General features: G+C 47.9%; 1 protein-coding gene across 1 annotated transcript; it reads right to left on the bottom strand.

Moving 5' to 3' along the window:
* Positions 1-1,651: 1,651 nt before the first annotated feature.
* On the bottom strand, positions 1,652-14,937 carry LOC141994486 (cytochrome P450 1A5-like). The gene is made up of 7 exons (XM_074964723.1): positions 14,807-14,937; positions 7,985-8,849; positions 6,992-7,118; positions 6,333-6,422; positions 6,118-6,241; positions 5,782-5,868; positions 1,652-3,903 (listed from the first exon to the last, which is right to left on the bottom strand). The coding sequence occupies exons 2-7, from the start codon at positions 8,816-8,818 to the stop codon at positions 3,597-3,599; spliced, it is 1,569 nt and encodes a 522-aa protein (XP_074820824.1). The 5' UTR covers positions 8,819-8,849; positions 14,807-14,937; the 3' UTR covers positions 1,652-3,596.
* Positions 14,938-15,611: the final 674 nt, after the last annotated feature.

Below are 15,611 nucleotides of genomic sequence, written 5' to 3'. Positions count from 1 at the left end.
GCCATTGGCAACAGAGAGATGGAGCAAACGGTAGCACAACGAACAACAGTGGCCAGAGCAAACAGTGAGCAGCTGGAGGAACGAGCAAGGTGCCTTCTTGCCCCCCACCTGGGAGATGAACTCATGCGAAAGCACCTCTGAGTCTCCACTGACCAAGGACAATACCGGTGAGTGTTAATGAGGCTGTTAAGAATGTTGGAGACACAACACAGTTCATGTGAACAAACATGGCCGTGGCATCGTACTTTCTATTTAAGCAAGAGATACCACACACTACAAACTGGAGGCCAATGTTAAGTGCATTGTCACTTGTTCATCCTGAAGTTGAACACTGGTTCCGAACAAGACCAGCAAATGCTCACTATCTTTCTGCAAGAAACTCAACTGACTGGCTAGACGCATGTGGTGCAACAGTGAAAGACTCAGCAGCTGAAAAAGGGAAGAACTCTCCCACCACATTCAAAAAATGTGCATACATGGCTGATGAATACACCAATGCAAATGGGCATCAAGTATTAGGTCATTGTGTACGTTATCTTGATGTCAGTGGTAGGCCAGTGGATGCATTTCTAGATGTTCAAGTTATAGAAGACAGAATGGCTGCATCTGTGACAACCCACATCTTAGAAGAGTTAAATGCTTGTCAGTTGGACCCCAAACAGATGGCTGCTTGTGCATTTGATGGAGCTGCAAACTTCTCTGGAAGACATGGTGGAGCACAAGCTTTGCTCAGCGAAAAGTGTAACCCTAATCTCTCCTATACACACTGCAGAGGCCATCTACTCCAACTAGCGCTAGTATGAGCTGCAGACTCTTCAAAAGACATTAAAAAAGCTATACATTTAATGTCTTCATTACATTTTTTTCAGCAAGAGTCCAAAAACACTGAATATCTTGGAAAATATACAAGATACACTGGGACTGAAGTTCAAATTAGTCCAACCTGGGAAAACCCTCTGACTTTCTCATGAGTGTTCCTTGGCTGCTGTCTTAAAATTGCTCCAGCCATTATTACTGGCTTTGGAAAGTATCTACCAAGATGGGATGGATCTAAGTAGTGAGGCTGGTGAATTACTTTTGCTACTATTCAGAGAAGACTATTGCCATTCTCTCTCTCGCAAGTCTACTGTTGAAACCACTTGGGTCATTAAACGATGCCATCCAGGCATCTGCTACAACAGTAGTAGATCTTTGTCCAGAAATAGAAGCTACATTTGGATCAATCAGTGAGCTATCCATTGAAAAAGTACTGGAAGAAGCAAAGACTTCAGTCAAGAAGTTGACTAATGAAGGCATATTATATTTATAAATAAATTTGTTAGTCTCTAAGGTGCCACAAGTACTCCTTTTCTTTTTGGCATTTATATTGAATCCTTAAGTGAAGGGGACAAGAAGTGTTTGTTAAGACAACTGAAAAAGCACACAGACTTGATTCTTAAAAATCTACAACAGCGACTTCTAGAGTCTACTCAACCTCTACGTAGCTTTTAGAGATCCCTGTCTTATAAAACACTGACAGACTCACGGTCTGACCCCTCATCAGCCCTGACCCCTCCCCCCCACCCCCATAAATTCGAACACCCCGCCCTAATTTCAATTCCTGGGGAAAACACTGAGCATGAGATGCCTGCATAAGATTCTGAAAATGAAGTGGGAAGACAAAATACCACACAGAGGTGCTGAAGCATGCAGGACTGACATATTTAGAAACTACTATCAAGAAGAGGAGGTTGCAATGGCTCGGTCATGTCAGGAGAATGGGAGGACAGGAGACCATATCCCCAAGAATATTTTGTACAGCGAGATTCGGCATTGCTCTAAAAAGCAGGATACCACGACGTGCAAAAATGATGTGAAGTCATTCAACTTCAATGTAGACAGCTGGGAGGAGCGTGCAGAAGCCCGTCCAATCTGGAGGGATCATCTGGCACTGATTGCAGCAGAACATGAAGTGGCTTTGAGCCAGAGGATGGAAGCAGAGCGAGAAAGAAGAAAGCAGTGTGCTGTAATCTTGGACTCCAACTCAGACAACACCTGGAGCTTTGAAATTTGTACCAAGCTGTGTTCCTCTCGAATTGGGTTTGTCAGCCATAAGCGGATTCATCAGACACCTAATTAGACCTCTTACCAGTTTGGCAGGGATGGTTGCCAATGATGTTCAGGAGACAATCTCTTGAATAAGAGGGGGCCCGTGCAAAGGAAAAGTTTGAAATTCCTAGTGACAATAAAGTTTGCTGGATTCCAGCAGCTGGGGAGATGCTCACCGGGACTCTGCTCTCAAATGCAACTTCCAGTTGGGCAGTGTGGCCTAATGGATAGAGCACTGGACTGGGCCTCAAAAGACTTGGGTTTGCTTCCCAGTTGGGTGATCTTGGGCCAGTCACTATCCATCTCTCCATGCCTCAGTTTCCTCATCTATAAATTTATGCTGATCTCATTTGCAAAGTGCTTTGGGATCTATGGATGATGCGAGCTAGGGCTGACTATTATTTGCTTTCACTTGTTCAGAGATGCAATATCATTTCGTCCTCACTTTCTTCTGATGGCATCCACAGCATTTCAAAGGTTCTTTGGAACCTGCAGTGGGGTCACGTGACCTTTTTAGCATACGAGAGACATGGGTCTGAGCAACAGTTACTTGCTAACATCAAAAGGTTCATCTACCATGTCATGCTTTCTCCCAGAATGAAGTATTAATCAGCCTAGTTAACATTCCCCACCCCTAAGGCACTTCTGCATTCCCTTACTTAATTGTTAGTGTTCAAATCTTGCCAATTACCACAAATTCTAACCTCCTCTTGCTATTTGCTTACATCCAATATGACTTACAAGCCATCGCTGTCGTGTTTCTCTTTTCATGGGCTGTCTTACAACACAGAGTTCATTCATCGAAGCTGCCTCAGTTTCTGGGGCTCTTTGGAGGAAATCAAACAGGTCCAAGAAACCAGAAAGCTAATCCATGTAAACAAAGTTGTTGTATTACCTATGTTCAGTTGGGAGTGAGATGCTGAACTCTTTTTTACCCTCCTTGACAAGCCTAGCCTTCTTCTACAATGTAATAGACAATACTGAACACAAGGGTTAGTTGTCAGTTGTCCTAGCTCCAATAAGGAGTTTATTTCAGCTGAGGATCTGCCTCCTAAGATGTCCATGGATCTTAATACTCTACCTGGATGAAGGTCATCATGACATTTGGGACAAGCTTAGGTTCCAGTTTAGCAAAGATCTTAAGCACATGTACAACTTTAAGCACATGGGTGGTCCCAACGGCTTCAACTTTTGGCTGTCTGTTATAAGGAGGCATTAAGGGAATACACCTTAGTAGCATTCAAAGAGGAATTCAGCAGAGAGCCCCAGCTATCATGCATCACCCCCAAAAGCAGTTACACCTGTGTGAACAAGCCAGGCTACCCTGGCATGTCTGTCATGATTATACAGGTGAGGGTGATGGAGCTAGTTAATGGACGGGCAAGACAAATCAATACAGATTAGTCAGATAGAAGCTATATTGGGTCCAATTTATCTTAGCATATGGCCCCTAAGGATGAAATTCAAATGGGATCTCCCCTTGCCCCCATCCAGTGTCCAGAGGTGACTCACTCTGAACTCTGGATTGGGAAGCGCTGCTTAACCTGGAAGTGCTCACACCTCTTGTGTTTCATTATCAGGCCATACAGAGGGGTCATGTCCACCTTCTGTCCATCAGAGACGCTGAACTCCAGCTGCTGCAGCAGGGTGGTCAGGAAGAGGAAGACCTCCCATCTGGCAATGGTCTCACCAAGGCAATTCCTCTTCCCCAGGCCAAAGATCAGTATCTTCTCCCCATCAGTCTTGTTTACTTCAGTCCCTCCGGCACGGAGAAAACGCTCTGGGTCAAACCTAGATGGTTCTTTCCAAAGCTTCCTAGAATAGCAAGAGCAAAGCTCCTGAAACTTCCGTTCTGCTGCTACCTGGAGAGGGAATGCTGGAGAGCAGGGAATTCAGCTTGGATGGGTGTCAGGAACAGCTTCAGAACCGGGCCTAGGACACATTGCCACCCATGCACCTTTATCACTCAAGAATGCCTTTTCCATTTAAAATAACCTTCAGAAGGCATTGGACCAAGTTAACCTCTGTTGTAAGGCCTTGATGTTACTGGTTGGCTTTTGCACTGAAGCCTGAGGGGTTAGATCCCTTATAAACATGTTTTTAATCCTCTCTGAAGTTAAAGTTAATGTTCTCATTATCCACTAATGTCTAATCCTTTTCTCAATCTTGCTAAGCCCTTGACCTCAGTAGCATCTTGTGGCAATGCATTCCACAGGTCAGTTGTGTGTTTCACAGATTATAAGGCCAGAAGGAACTGTTGTGGTCATCTAGTCTGATGTCCTTTACAACAAAGGCCCTAGAACTCCCCTGAATTCATTCTGGTTTGAACTAAAGTATATCTTACAGACAAACATCCCATCTTGATTTATAAATTGTCAGTGATGGAGAATCCACCACAACCCTTGGAAAATTGTTCAAATGATTAATTACCCTGGCCGTTCAAATTTGCACCTGACTTCTAGTTTGAATGCATCTAGTTTCAGCTTCCAGCCATTGGATCTTGTACTTTTGTCTGATAGATTGGAGAGCCCTCTATTATTACATTTCTGCTCCCCAGGTAGGTACTTACAGGCTGTGATCAAGTCCTCTGATCAGTTTTAAATTTGCTGCTTTCTGATGCTATTGAATATCCCCTTCCTCCTTTATTATGAGAGGGTAAATACAAGCACTCTGTACCAACCATTATTTTGTACGCTCTACCACGTCCCCTTCCTATTCAGCTGCCCTCTCAACTAAATAGACCCAGTTTTTTTAAGTCACTCTCCATATGCAAATTTTTCTAGACCTCTAACCTTTTCCATTAGCTGTTTCTGGACCCTTTCCATCCCTGCTCTGTCCTTTTGGAGATGGGGTGACCAGACCTGGACACAGTATTCCCAGGGAGAGGGTGTCATTGATGTACAGAAGAGCAGTATAATCATCCCAACATTTCTACATGGGGAAACTGACTGGAATAATTGTCATTAGTTATACCAAAATAGCTATAGGCCAGTAGTTATTCCATTATGCATGCTGGTAAATTTCTATATGTAGACAAGGTCTTGGTGTTTTTCCCGACCCCATTCCCTATGCACCCTGACATTCTGGTTGCCTTTTTCACCTCCGCTGCACACTGAGCAGAGATTTCCATTGAGCTGTCTGCAGTGACTTCCAGGTCTTTTTCCTGTCTCACAAGAGATTTCTCCCTGATCCTTTCATCAGCAAGGGCTAGGGTGCAAGTCAGGCCTACAGACCCAGCAGATTCCGGGGGAAGCTAGATGGGGACCAGGGCTATCTGTGTGATGTCTGTGGCCTCAGCAGCCCACCCAGTGCTCCTTGGCAGTCCAGTTCCAATGCCCCACCCACTCACCCCTCCCCTGCCTGGCCATCTCTGTGTCTTTCCACAGCAGAAATTCCCAGTCCTGTGGAGAATGGGGAAAGCACAGAAATCCAGCCAGTGCCACCTCATCTAGGTTTGGGTTTTTTGATACAATGGGGCAGGGAACATTCCTTCTTGTTTGCTTGGAAAGTGGCTAGTATATCATGGATGCCACCACACAAACACAGCACCATCCTGATCTGTTTGTCCAAGTGCCAAACAGTCGTACTGAAGGTACGTGGTAGTGCCATGTTCTATGTGACTAAATGGGGGCTGGTACATTGATCTGAATGGATTGCACACTGTTACCCTATCTGGACTCTGCATATACTTACTCATCGTGATTGACTTGCCATTGGTTGACAAAAACACAGAGGTCCTTCGGGATGTAGTAGCCATTCAGAACTGTGTCTTTCGTTGTGCTGAAGGACAAGAGTGAAATTCTTAAGTTTAAAAAGCTGCCTCTGTGTTCTCATATTAATCAATTCCTGGGCCTGTTTAAGTCAGAATTGGGCCCAGAGGAGATCATTTTCTTGAGCATTATTGTACTTTCTAAGGGCTGGGTTTTGCATCTCTCACACTGCGAGGACCATCAATGGAGCGACATGCTGAATAAAGGTACCACTCAGTGTGTTATGCCCCTACATCTCCACTGCATCCGTAGCACTTACCAGTGAGGAATGGTGAAGGGCAGGAAGGAGGAATGTCTGAACATCTCTAAGATAAAGGCTTCTGTGTAAGGCAGCATGGGCCGGTCTGAGAGTCTGGGTCTCCTCTCTCTGCCAATGGTCTGATCTACAGGTTATAAAGAGGAGGAAAAGGACGGTTGGAATCCAGCCTTCTAGAGAGAGGCATTTTAATTCCGTGACTGAAAACATACATTTACCTAATTCTTCCTGAATCTTCTTCTGAATGTCTGGATAAGTCACAAGATACATGAGGCTCCAGGACAAAGCTGTTGTCACAGTGTCAAACCCTAGACAGACAGAGAGGAAAGACAGATACTAGATGAAGACAAGTCAAAGGGAAAATACAAGCCCTGGGCTTTAGATTGTCATCAGATTTTCCTTGCTTGCACACCAGGTTTTGTCCAACTCAGAAAGGTGTGATAAGAAAATTCCTAGTTAAGGGTTTTTACACTTGCTCCACTCCGTGCTTAGTGATGCTGATTCGTCACTGTATTATTTCAGTTTTATACTGGTGAAACTTCAATGAAATCAATGGGGTTTCCCCAGTGTAATTTAGTGATGAGTCAGGACCAGTACTGGTGAATAGGGATACAAAACTGTCTCTTGGGAGCTTCATTTCCCTAGAGTGCTGTCTTCCTACAAACTCTTCCTCAAATAGTAGGAAGCCTCCTGGGGTCATTGCTGGTAGGCGTCAGGGTGAAAAAACGAATGTGATCTGTTTTCTGCTACTCAGAGCAGCTGGATGGAGTGTTCTTATGGGGGGAACAAAAAAAGGGCTAATATTTATCAGAGTTTATTGGGATGCAAAAATAGAAAGTGGTTTCCGATTTGAAAGCCTGAATTGGAATATTCTTACCGGCTCCGAAGAGGTCATTGACCAGGTTGATAATTTTTCTCTTCGGGAGCTGAATGTTGGCATTGGCTTCCTTTTTATTCTCCTGACTTTGCTCAATCAAGGAGTCAGTGATGTCTCGAATGTTGTCCTGAAAGAGGAAAGTCCAGAGGAAGATGTCATGAAATTCCAGATCACTAGGCAGGTAAACTGAGAGGTAATGAAGAGCAATCTACTACTGAAAGGATGCTGTGCTGGAAAGTCCAGTACTCCCATGTCACAGAAGTGCGAGTAAATTCCAGTCATGACAGGACAAGGAGGTCAGGAGAATATTTTCTTCCCCTACAGTCAGTAGGTGACATTTCACCAAGCCATAAAAATAAGGAGATGAGAATATACAGCTTGAAAGTGCAGGATGTCAGAATGATCCTCTTCTTGGAAAATACAAGACAAACGTGCTAAGCAAATTAACTCTCAATACGTGCCTAGGGAGAGAAACTTATTAATATAGAAACTAGGGTAATTTGGGTCCTAAGATGCTCCTATAATAGATAAGATGAAGATTCATTTGTAAAATTCCTAGAGATAATAAAATGCTATTTTGGCTAGGCAGGTTGGCAAAAAAGCAGCATAACATCCATTCACTGTGCACCTTTCCTGACTTTTATTTAGGTGGATGGTGGAGTGAACAGGCTAGTGTGGGGGTGCACATTGCCCTCTGTTGAATGACATCAGTACTGTTCAACAGTGTGTCATAGGTACTAGGCCCTGTGTTGCTAACAGCTAATGGATATTCTTTTTTAGCTCAGTTGGTAGGGACCTGTGCATTTGGACAAGGGTATAAATTCTATCCCAACCTTTCTACGAAGTTTTGAATGGCCATCATAGTAACACTGGTGAGTGCTTAGATTTGCTACAGGACAGCCTGCTGCAAGAGGAAAAGTAACGTGCAGAAGCTGAAGGGCGCAGCACAGAAGCTCATCTCAGGTGTGAGCGGATTCCCCCCTAGGCTCTTACCTTCTCAAAGCTCTCGTAATGCTCTTTGACAATGTCCTGCAGGAGCCTGAGGAACCTCGTGTTGAATTCCATAAATTTCTTCATGGTGCGGTTGGGGAGATACTGGAGCACTGGGATGAAATCCACTGGATTGCCGGAGGCAGCCACATCCCCAAATTCCTCCGTCACATTCACTATGCTGAGCAGCTCCTGGTTATCATGGTCGTAACGGTTGCCAAAGCACATGGCACAGATGACATTGGCCACAGAGACCACCACATACCGAAAGGGGTCGAACCTCTTCTTCTCTTCCATCAGTTGCAGCAACTTTCTTACTAGGTAGTCAGCTTCTTTGGAGACGTGCTCCTCGAGGAGGCAGGTGGACGAAGAGTTGGGGCTGGGCGAGACAGAGAAGGTCTTCAGGGCATTCTGGGTCAACTTCCTGCGAGCTCTCCACACCGCCCCTGAATCAGTGCTGAAGGTCAAGCTCTGGCCATCTGCAACATGGTGAAAGCTGTAGAGATCAGGGCGCCCCATGAAGTCCTCCCCTTGCTTCACCAGGGCTTGTTTGATGGTGTCCAAACCACTCAGCACCAGCACAGGTCTGGTGCCGATCCGTATCTGCATCACATCTCCATACTTTTGGCTCATCTGAGTCAAGGTCAGGTGTGGATTCCTCCCCAGCTCCAGCACGTTGCCTATCAGGGGGTAACCCCTTGGTCCTGGGAGCCTCTTCAGCCCCTTGGGGATCTGCTGCCGGAAGGATCTGATGACCATGAAGGTCAGACAGAAGACAGCAGAGGCAATAAGGATCTCGGTGACTGAGATAATGCCCTGACTTCCCAGCAGTGACATTGCAGCCTTCCTCTTCAAGGGACTAAGAAGCCTGAGAAAATTAAACAAAAGGAGGGTGTTGGGTATCTAACTTCCTCAGGCTGCTAAGGAAATGCTAGCCTTATGCCTCAAGTGGACCAGACTCCACACAGGGCCATGACACACTCAGGCCTCCTTGCATTAGAACTTTGGGGGATCCCTTCTTCATAAACCCTTCCTGTGGGTTGGCCATTAGCGGGCATCCAGCCCTTTGACCCTAGAGCCTCTTACCTGCTGGGATATTCCTCCTACACTAGTTCTAGTTCCAAGAGCACAGGACAGGAGTCAGGAGATCTGGGTCCAAATCCTGGTTCTGCCACAAACTTCCTGGGGAACCTTGGGCAAGTCACTTCATCCCATTGTGCCTCTGCTTCCCATTGGCAAAATGGGACTAATCATACTTATTAGCTCAGGGGTGTTGTGGAGCTAAATTTATTAACAAAATGTTTGTGATGCTCTTGGGGATCTGCAGGTGGAAAAAGCTCAAGAACTGCAGAGACTTGAGGTGCCAATTAACATTTCACTTTCGTCTTTGTGGAGTTGATTGGTTTACTGCAGCCCTGCCATGGAATGAAGAGAAATTGACAGGGCAGTTTGAAATACACAAGACCCATCAGCATTATCTGAACCCTGGGAGACATGGGGGAGGAATCTACTGCTCCATCATTATCGTCTCTGGCCACTGATTGTTAGGAATCGGGACATAGACAGTCTGGCCTAAGGGTCAGAGTCAGGAGCTGAGCCAATGATTAGAGAGGAGATTAGCAGGCAATGATCAGGTGCAGGACATAGGGGCAGGAACCAGAGATGAGGCAAGGAACAGGAGCAAGGCAGGAATTGGGAGCGAGGGCAGGAGCCAAGGACAAGACGGGAGTGGAGCAGGGTTGGATGCAGATTGCAGGAGAGAGGCAAGGAGCAGTGTCCAATGCAGATGCAACAAGGAGTCTGCAGAGATGCTCAGACAATCCAACCAGCTGAAGATGATTCGTGCCTCGTGATACTGGGGGGGCACAATGTAAAGTGAGGGGTCACATGAGGCCCCGGTGTCGCCTCAGGGAGGAAATTCCAGCCACACCTCCCTGGGCCACAGTGGCCATTCCTGCTGGCTCCTGGGGGGCTGGGGCCACAGGAGTGGGGAACATGTGTCTCTGGGCCTGGCTGGGGCCGGGAGACTCACAGCACTAGTGTCTCCCTGGAGCTTACGGACACCTCAGCAGGGGCGGTGCAGGGCACAGGCAATGCTCCTACCTCCAGCTGAGCAAAAACCAGGAAACCTGCTCTTAGCACCTTCCCCAGTGACCCCTGTGCCCATCCCAGGGACCACCATGCTCTCCTCATCCCACCAGAGTTATCTGCAGAGGGGCAAGAGGTTCTGTCCTTCTTCCACTGCACCTCCCACTGGCAAGTTTAGGGCTCACTCAGCCACTCTCCCAGGCAACTGGACCTGGGTGGGGAGTAGAAGGGATGGGCTGCTGCCGAGTCCACAGCTGGGTTCTTGCAGGCAGCCACCACACTGGACAGAGCAGTGACCCAGAGCCACCATCTTCAGCCAATGTGATAATCGACTCCATCCCACCCCTTCCACTCCCCGTCCGGGCCTGGCTGCCAGGAACAGGGGCCGAGTGTGCCAGGGGACAGGCACAGTGGGAAAAGGACAGAGCCCCTCTCCCCCAGCAGGCCGAGCAGAAATCTGAGGAGAGGGGGCAGGGACGACTTGACCTCACACACCCCACCACCCACATGTGTCGCCTATGCAGCCAGCTCACTGCCTGACTTAAGTAGTGGATGTGAGCCAATCAGGTGATCCAGGGAGTCCCTCTAGGACTTCCTGTGGGGCCCGACTTTGCAGGAGCAGTAAGGGGCTACTTTGTCTGTCTGTCTCCCATGGTGGCGATGCAGCAGTGTCTGCAACCCAGGGCCTAGGCCCTAGACCCTCCACAGCAGAACACTCAGATCCTTCCATTGATTGCCCTTAACAAGTTGGGGCAAGATCCTAAGCTGGGTTAAACCAGTTCAGCTTAATTGATTTAATGGAGTTGGCCCAGGATCTGGCCCCTAACATTTACCCACAGTGCTACAGGAGATACAACAGTTATTCCTTCAAGCCAGGGTGCCACTGTGAGGCAACTGGTGGCTTTGACAGTGCTGCACTTCTGAAATGCATCCCATGAAGTGAGCTGTAGCTCACGAAAGCTCATGCTCAAATAAATTGGTTAGTCTCTAAGGTGCCCCAAGTCCTCCTTTTCTTTTTGCGGATACAGACTAACAAGGCTGCTACTCTGAAACTTCTGAAACTGGAGATCCTGGGCTGGAGTCTCACTAACTGGTCTCTTTATCCTTCTCCCAGCTGGGAGAGGGACACCTGCTGGCTGAGTGAAAACCCAGAGCTCAGCTATGGACCCTAAGGTTGTATGCTGCCCCCTGTTCCTGTCGTATCTGAACGCCTTCCCCGTGAAGTCAGCAGCGATATCAAAGTTTCCAGTGGGTTTCATGGCGTCTCTGGCTCTTCTCTCTTTCCAGAGTAAAAACTCAGCTTGGGGTACGTTTTTTGTTTATATTTTTGGCAGGAGTTTGGAGGTAGAAGGGGATTTCAGTGTGCGGGCCCCTCAGGAGGGTGGAAAGGCATTTTCAAAGGGGAAAGTTTGCAGCATTTCCTAGAGGTAAGGCTAGGATTTTGTCCAGGATGTTTTTAGTAAAAGTCTGGGACAAGTCACTTGGGGAAGCCTTGCCCTGTCCCTGACTTTCCTAAAAACATCCCTGACAACATGGGGAAGGTCCAGCACCCTGTCCCCAGTGCAGCGGCTGGGAGCTGCGGGGACCCCATTGCCCAGTGGCTGGGAGGGGTCCCCCTGCCGCCCTGCGGGGCTGGGAGTTGCGGGGAGCCCCCTGCCCGTGCTGAGCAGCTGCGGGGTCCCTCTGCCACCGGAATCGCTGCTGCCCCACAACTGACCGGCCGCCGCTGTCCAGGGCGACCCCTAAGCTGCCCAGCTGCCATGGCTGGCACCCCTCCCAGCCTGCGGCGGCAGAGGGATCCCGGAACTGCTTAGCGGGGCGGAGGGGAGCTCCCCAGCAGCAGCTAGCAGCCCCCTGAAGCTCCCAGCCTCCCCCGCCGGAGGCAGAGGGACCCCGCAGCTGCTCAGAGCTGGCAGGGGGCTCCCCGCAGCTCCCAGCCCCGCAGGGCGGCAGGGGGGACCCCTCCCAGCCACTGGGCAATGGGGTCCCCGCAGCTCCCAGCCACTGCACGGGGGACAGGGTGCTGGACCCTCCCCCCATCCCATTTTGTGAGGGATGTTCTTAGTAAAGTCAGGGACAGGGCAGGGCTTCCCTGATTTTTGTTTATTTCAGTGACCTGGGGATGACTTTTACTAAAAACATCCCTGACAAAATCCTAGCCTTACCTATAGGTGATCAGACTCCGCTTTGCCTGGTCTTCCCTGGAAGTTTTGTTCCATAGCCAGATCCCCTCAACCTAATGAAGCTACCTCTGAACTCAAGGGCCTGCAAGGACTTGGTGTCGGGATCCTGGTGAAATCCACTGAGGAGATCTTGACAGAGAAGAGGAAACTGTACCTTGGTCTTACCTGGGAAGGAGGATCCGATAAAGAGGGAGAAGAGGAACCAAATCCACCTACTGCCTGACCTGATCTCCTGATGTGGCCAACAAGAGACACAGCTGAGATGAAGTATTTACACTGCCACTCATCAATATACACACTCTCTCTAGCTGGGAAAACACACCTCCTTTGATAACTAACAGTCCTCTAAGACGTGGTTTACAAACTTTTTTTCTGGCGACCCAGCTGAAGAAAATTGTTAATGCCTGCCACCCAAAGAGCTGGGGATGAGGGGTTTGGGAGGGGCAGAGGGTTGGGGTGAAGGCTGTGGGGTGGGGCCGGGAATGAGTGGTTCAGGGTGTGGGAGGGGGCTCTGGGCTGGGGCTGGGGTGTGGGAGGGGGTCAGGGCTCTGAGCTGGGGGTGCAAGCTCTGGGGTGGGGCCAGGGATGAGAGGTTTGGAGTGCAGGAAGGGGCTTCCGGGGCACAGCGCCGTGTCAGAACAGGTGGGAACTAGCCTGCCTTAGCCAGGCAGCATGGCCAATGGGACTTTTAACGGCCCAGTCGGTGGTGCTGACCAGCTGCTGAGACCCAGTGTCTTCCATTCCATTGAAAACTGAGCTGTAGCTCACGAAAGCTTATGCTCAAATAAATTGGTTAGTCTCTAAGGTGCCACAATTACTCCTTTTCTTATTCCGCTTCGGATACCATCACCCTACTGAAACCATTGCTCTGACCCAGCCCTTTTGCAGAGATAATAGAACCAATATCGAAGGTGGCCACTATACTGTTGAGTTCAAAGGGATCTTAATCCAAGTGTTTTCTGTGCCTAAATTGGGTGTCAGAGTAGCAGCCGTGTTAGTCTGTATCCGCAAAAAGAAAAGGAGGACTTGTGGCACCATAGAGACTAACAAATTTATAAATTATAACAAATTTATAAATTTGTTAGTCTCTAAGGTGCCACAAGTCCTCCTTTTCTTTTTTAAATCGGGTGTGTATTTCACTGTCGGAATTAATGCTAACGATTTATTATTTGCATTGCAGGAGCACCCAACAGCTGTCGTCAGGACCAGGGTCCCATTGCTCTAGTACAGAAAGACACAGGCCCTGCCCTAAAGAGTTGACGAGTTTGAAACAAGACGTAAATGTAACCAGATGAGGGAACTGGGGACAAAGCATTAGCAGAGCAATGAGAAGATCACACTGTGGCAGAGACCAGATAGTGCTTACCTGAGTCATAAACAAGGTGCATTGGTTGAAAAATGGAGGAGGGAAGGAAATTGCAAATCAAATCAAATCAAACAAATAAATCCAAGAAAATGTTCTCCGTTTTTGATCAACATTTTGAAGCCGTTGAAATTTTTCAGCAAGCTGATTTGTTTGATCTCTATAATCTCAGGGCTCCATGAATGTCAGTGACCCCGAGCCATCTAAAATTGGCTAGTTTCTTGAAGGTGGCCCAAGCTGAGAGGCTGAAGGAGGAAAGGATTGTGACTCAGTTCAGGGAAGGTGTTTTGTGCCTGGAAGGAATTGCAGAGATATTTGTGGGACGAGTGGAGAAATGTCTGGGTGACCGATGAGCCAAGCCCATGAAAACTGATGTTTTGTTGCGCAGCGTAGTGCATTGGACTGTATTGACTGATCTAGGATTGATTTCCTGCTGTCTAACTCAGGACTAAAAGTAAAACCTATTCTACCTCCCATATGGACAGATCCTGTCAACTCCATTATCAAATGATCTCCTTCCCATTGGTTTTGGATCATCCTCTAGAATTTAATACAAAATGAGATCTCTGCTAGAGAATTCTATGAGGGTGCAGTCCCAAAAACATATAGAAAAGCTCTCTCTGTTAAATTCTGTTGGTTTTTACAGGGATTTTTATTGAACTCTCTTAGATTGCTATAGAATCCTATTGGTTTCTTCCCTGCTAAATTCTATAGGGATTTGCATAAAGGCAGGTCTGCTGAGTTCTGAATAAGTTTTGTCTTGAAAGAGCCCCAGTTATTTAGGCTACTTGATGCATAATTACAACCTTCACATACGTTCTTTGAGCTGAACGGTTAGCGTTATTTGGACCCTTGTTATCAGAATACTGGCCAAGCTTTTCCAAAGTGACTAGTGGTTTTGGGTGGGCCCTGGTTTTGGGTGCCTCGGAGGGCTGGTTTTCAGAGAGTGGGTGCTCAGCACTTTCTGAACATCTGACCCCCTTTTAAGAAGTCTCAAACTGGGCTCCTGTAAAATGGAAGTCCCCAAAATTGCTTTGGAATACGTGGACCAGCGATGCACACATACAACACATCTGAGAGAGAGTCCGGCCCTGGACAGCCACTTCCCACCATCCCCCACAAGTATTTAAACTAACCCTTGTTTTTTAATATATTACAAAGATAAGGGCTGTGTGAAGCAGCCTACAGTACCTGTGTGTCCCAGAGGAGGGATGGTGCTTAGGTTGGAGTTGCCACCGGTGGCGAGAAGTTCTTTGGTGACGGCGTGAGGAGTCTCTCCCCAAGGTGTCTGGAACTCGCTCTTCTGGACAGTGAACTAGGTTCTCCCCCCAGGCAGGTTGAAGGATCACTTTCCGACAGCTTTCTATGCACCTCCCCTGAAACCTGATTGGTCAACCATCCTCCTATCGCACTGCAAAAGTATCCTCCAAGCCACCTGTTTTGGAACTCCAGGCTGACTAAGGGTGAGGGGCTAGCTCAGTGGTTTGAACATTAGCCTGTTAAACCCAAGGTTGTGAGTTCAATCCCTGAGGGGGCCGTTTAAGGATACAGGGCAAAAATCTATTGGACTAGATGATCTCCTGAGGTGTCCCTTCCAACCCTGGTATTCTATGATATAAAATAATCAACAGAGTCTCCTCCTTGTGCTGGACCTGATCCAGAACCCATCAAAGAAGTCAGCTGGACATCTTTCCATTGACTTTAGTGGGCAGTGGGACAGACCCTTAGTCTCCATGGCCAGCCTCCAGCTGACCAATGCATATTTCACTCTCAGCAGCAAAGGCTGGATGGCAGAGACTGTGGTCAAGAGGACCAGAACATGCTCTTGCCCAGCCTGGCAGTTCTTTTCAGTAAAGAACTTCATTAAAAGACCATCTTCTCTGGATGTGGTTTTGTGAACTGATTCATAAAGAGTTTGTTCTCTCCCAACACAACTCTAGTGTCTGTGGTGCTGGAGGGCAGAGTGAGCATGCGGGCGGGGGGTAGGCAGCGAGAG

The sequence above is a fragment of the Natator depressus genome, chromosome 10 (genome assembly GCF_965152275.1).
Source record: "Natator depressus isolate rNatDep1 chromosome 10, rNatDep2.hap1, whole genome shotgun sequence".
Lineage (NCBI taxonomy): Eukaryota > Metazoa > Chordata > Testudines > Cheloniidae > Natator > Natator depressus.
This window is presented reverse-complemented; position numbering and strand designations above follow the sequence as displayed.

Bases quoted from the DNA above. Each gene is read 5' to 3' on its own strand.
- LOC141994486 (XM_074964723.1), bottom strand. From the start codon at position 8,818: ATGTCACTGCTGGGAAGTCAGGGCATTATCTCAGTCACCGAGATCCTT. The intron at 6,423-6,991 runs GTAAGAATATTC...CTGTCTGTCTAG, and splicing joins CAATGACCTCTTCGGAGCCG to GGTTTGACACTGTGACAACA. The intron at 5,869-6,117 runs GTAAGTGCTACG...CTTGTCCTTCAG, and splicing joins CCCTTCACCATTCCTCACTG to CACAACGAAAGACACAGTTC.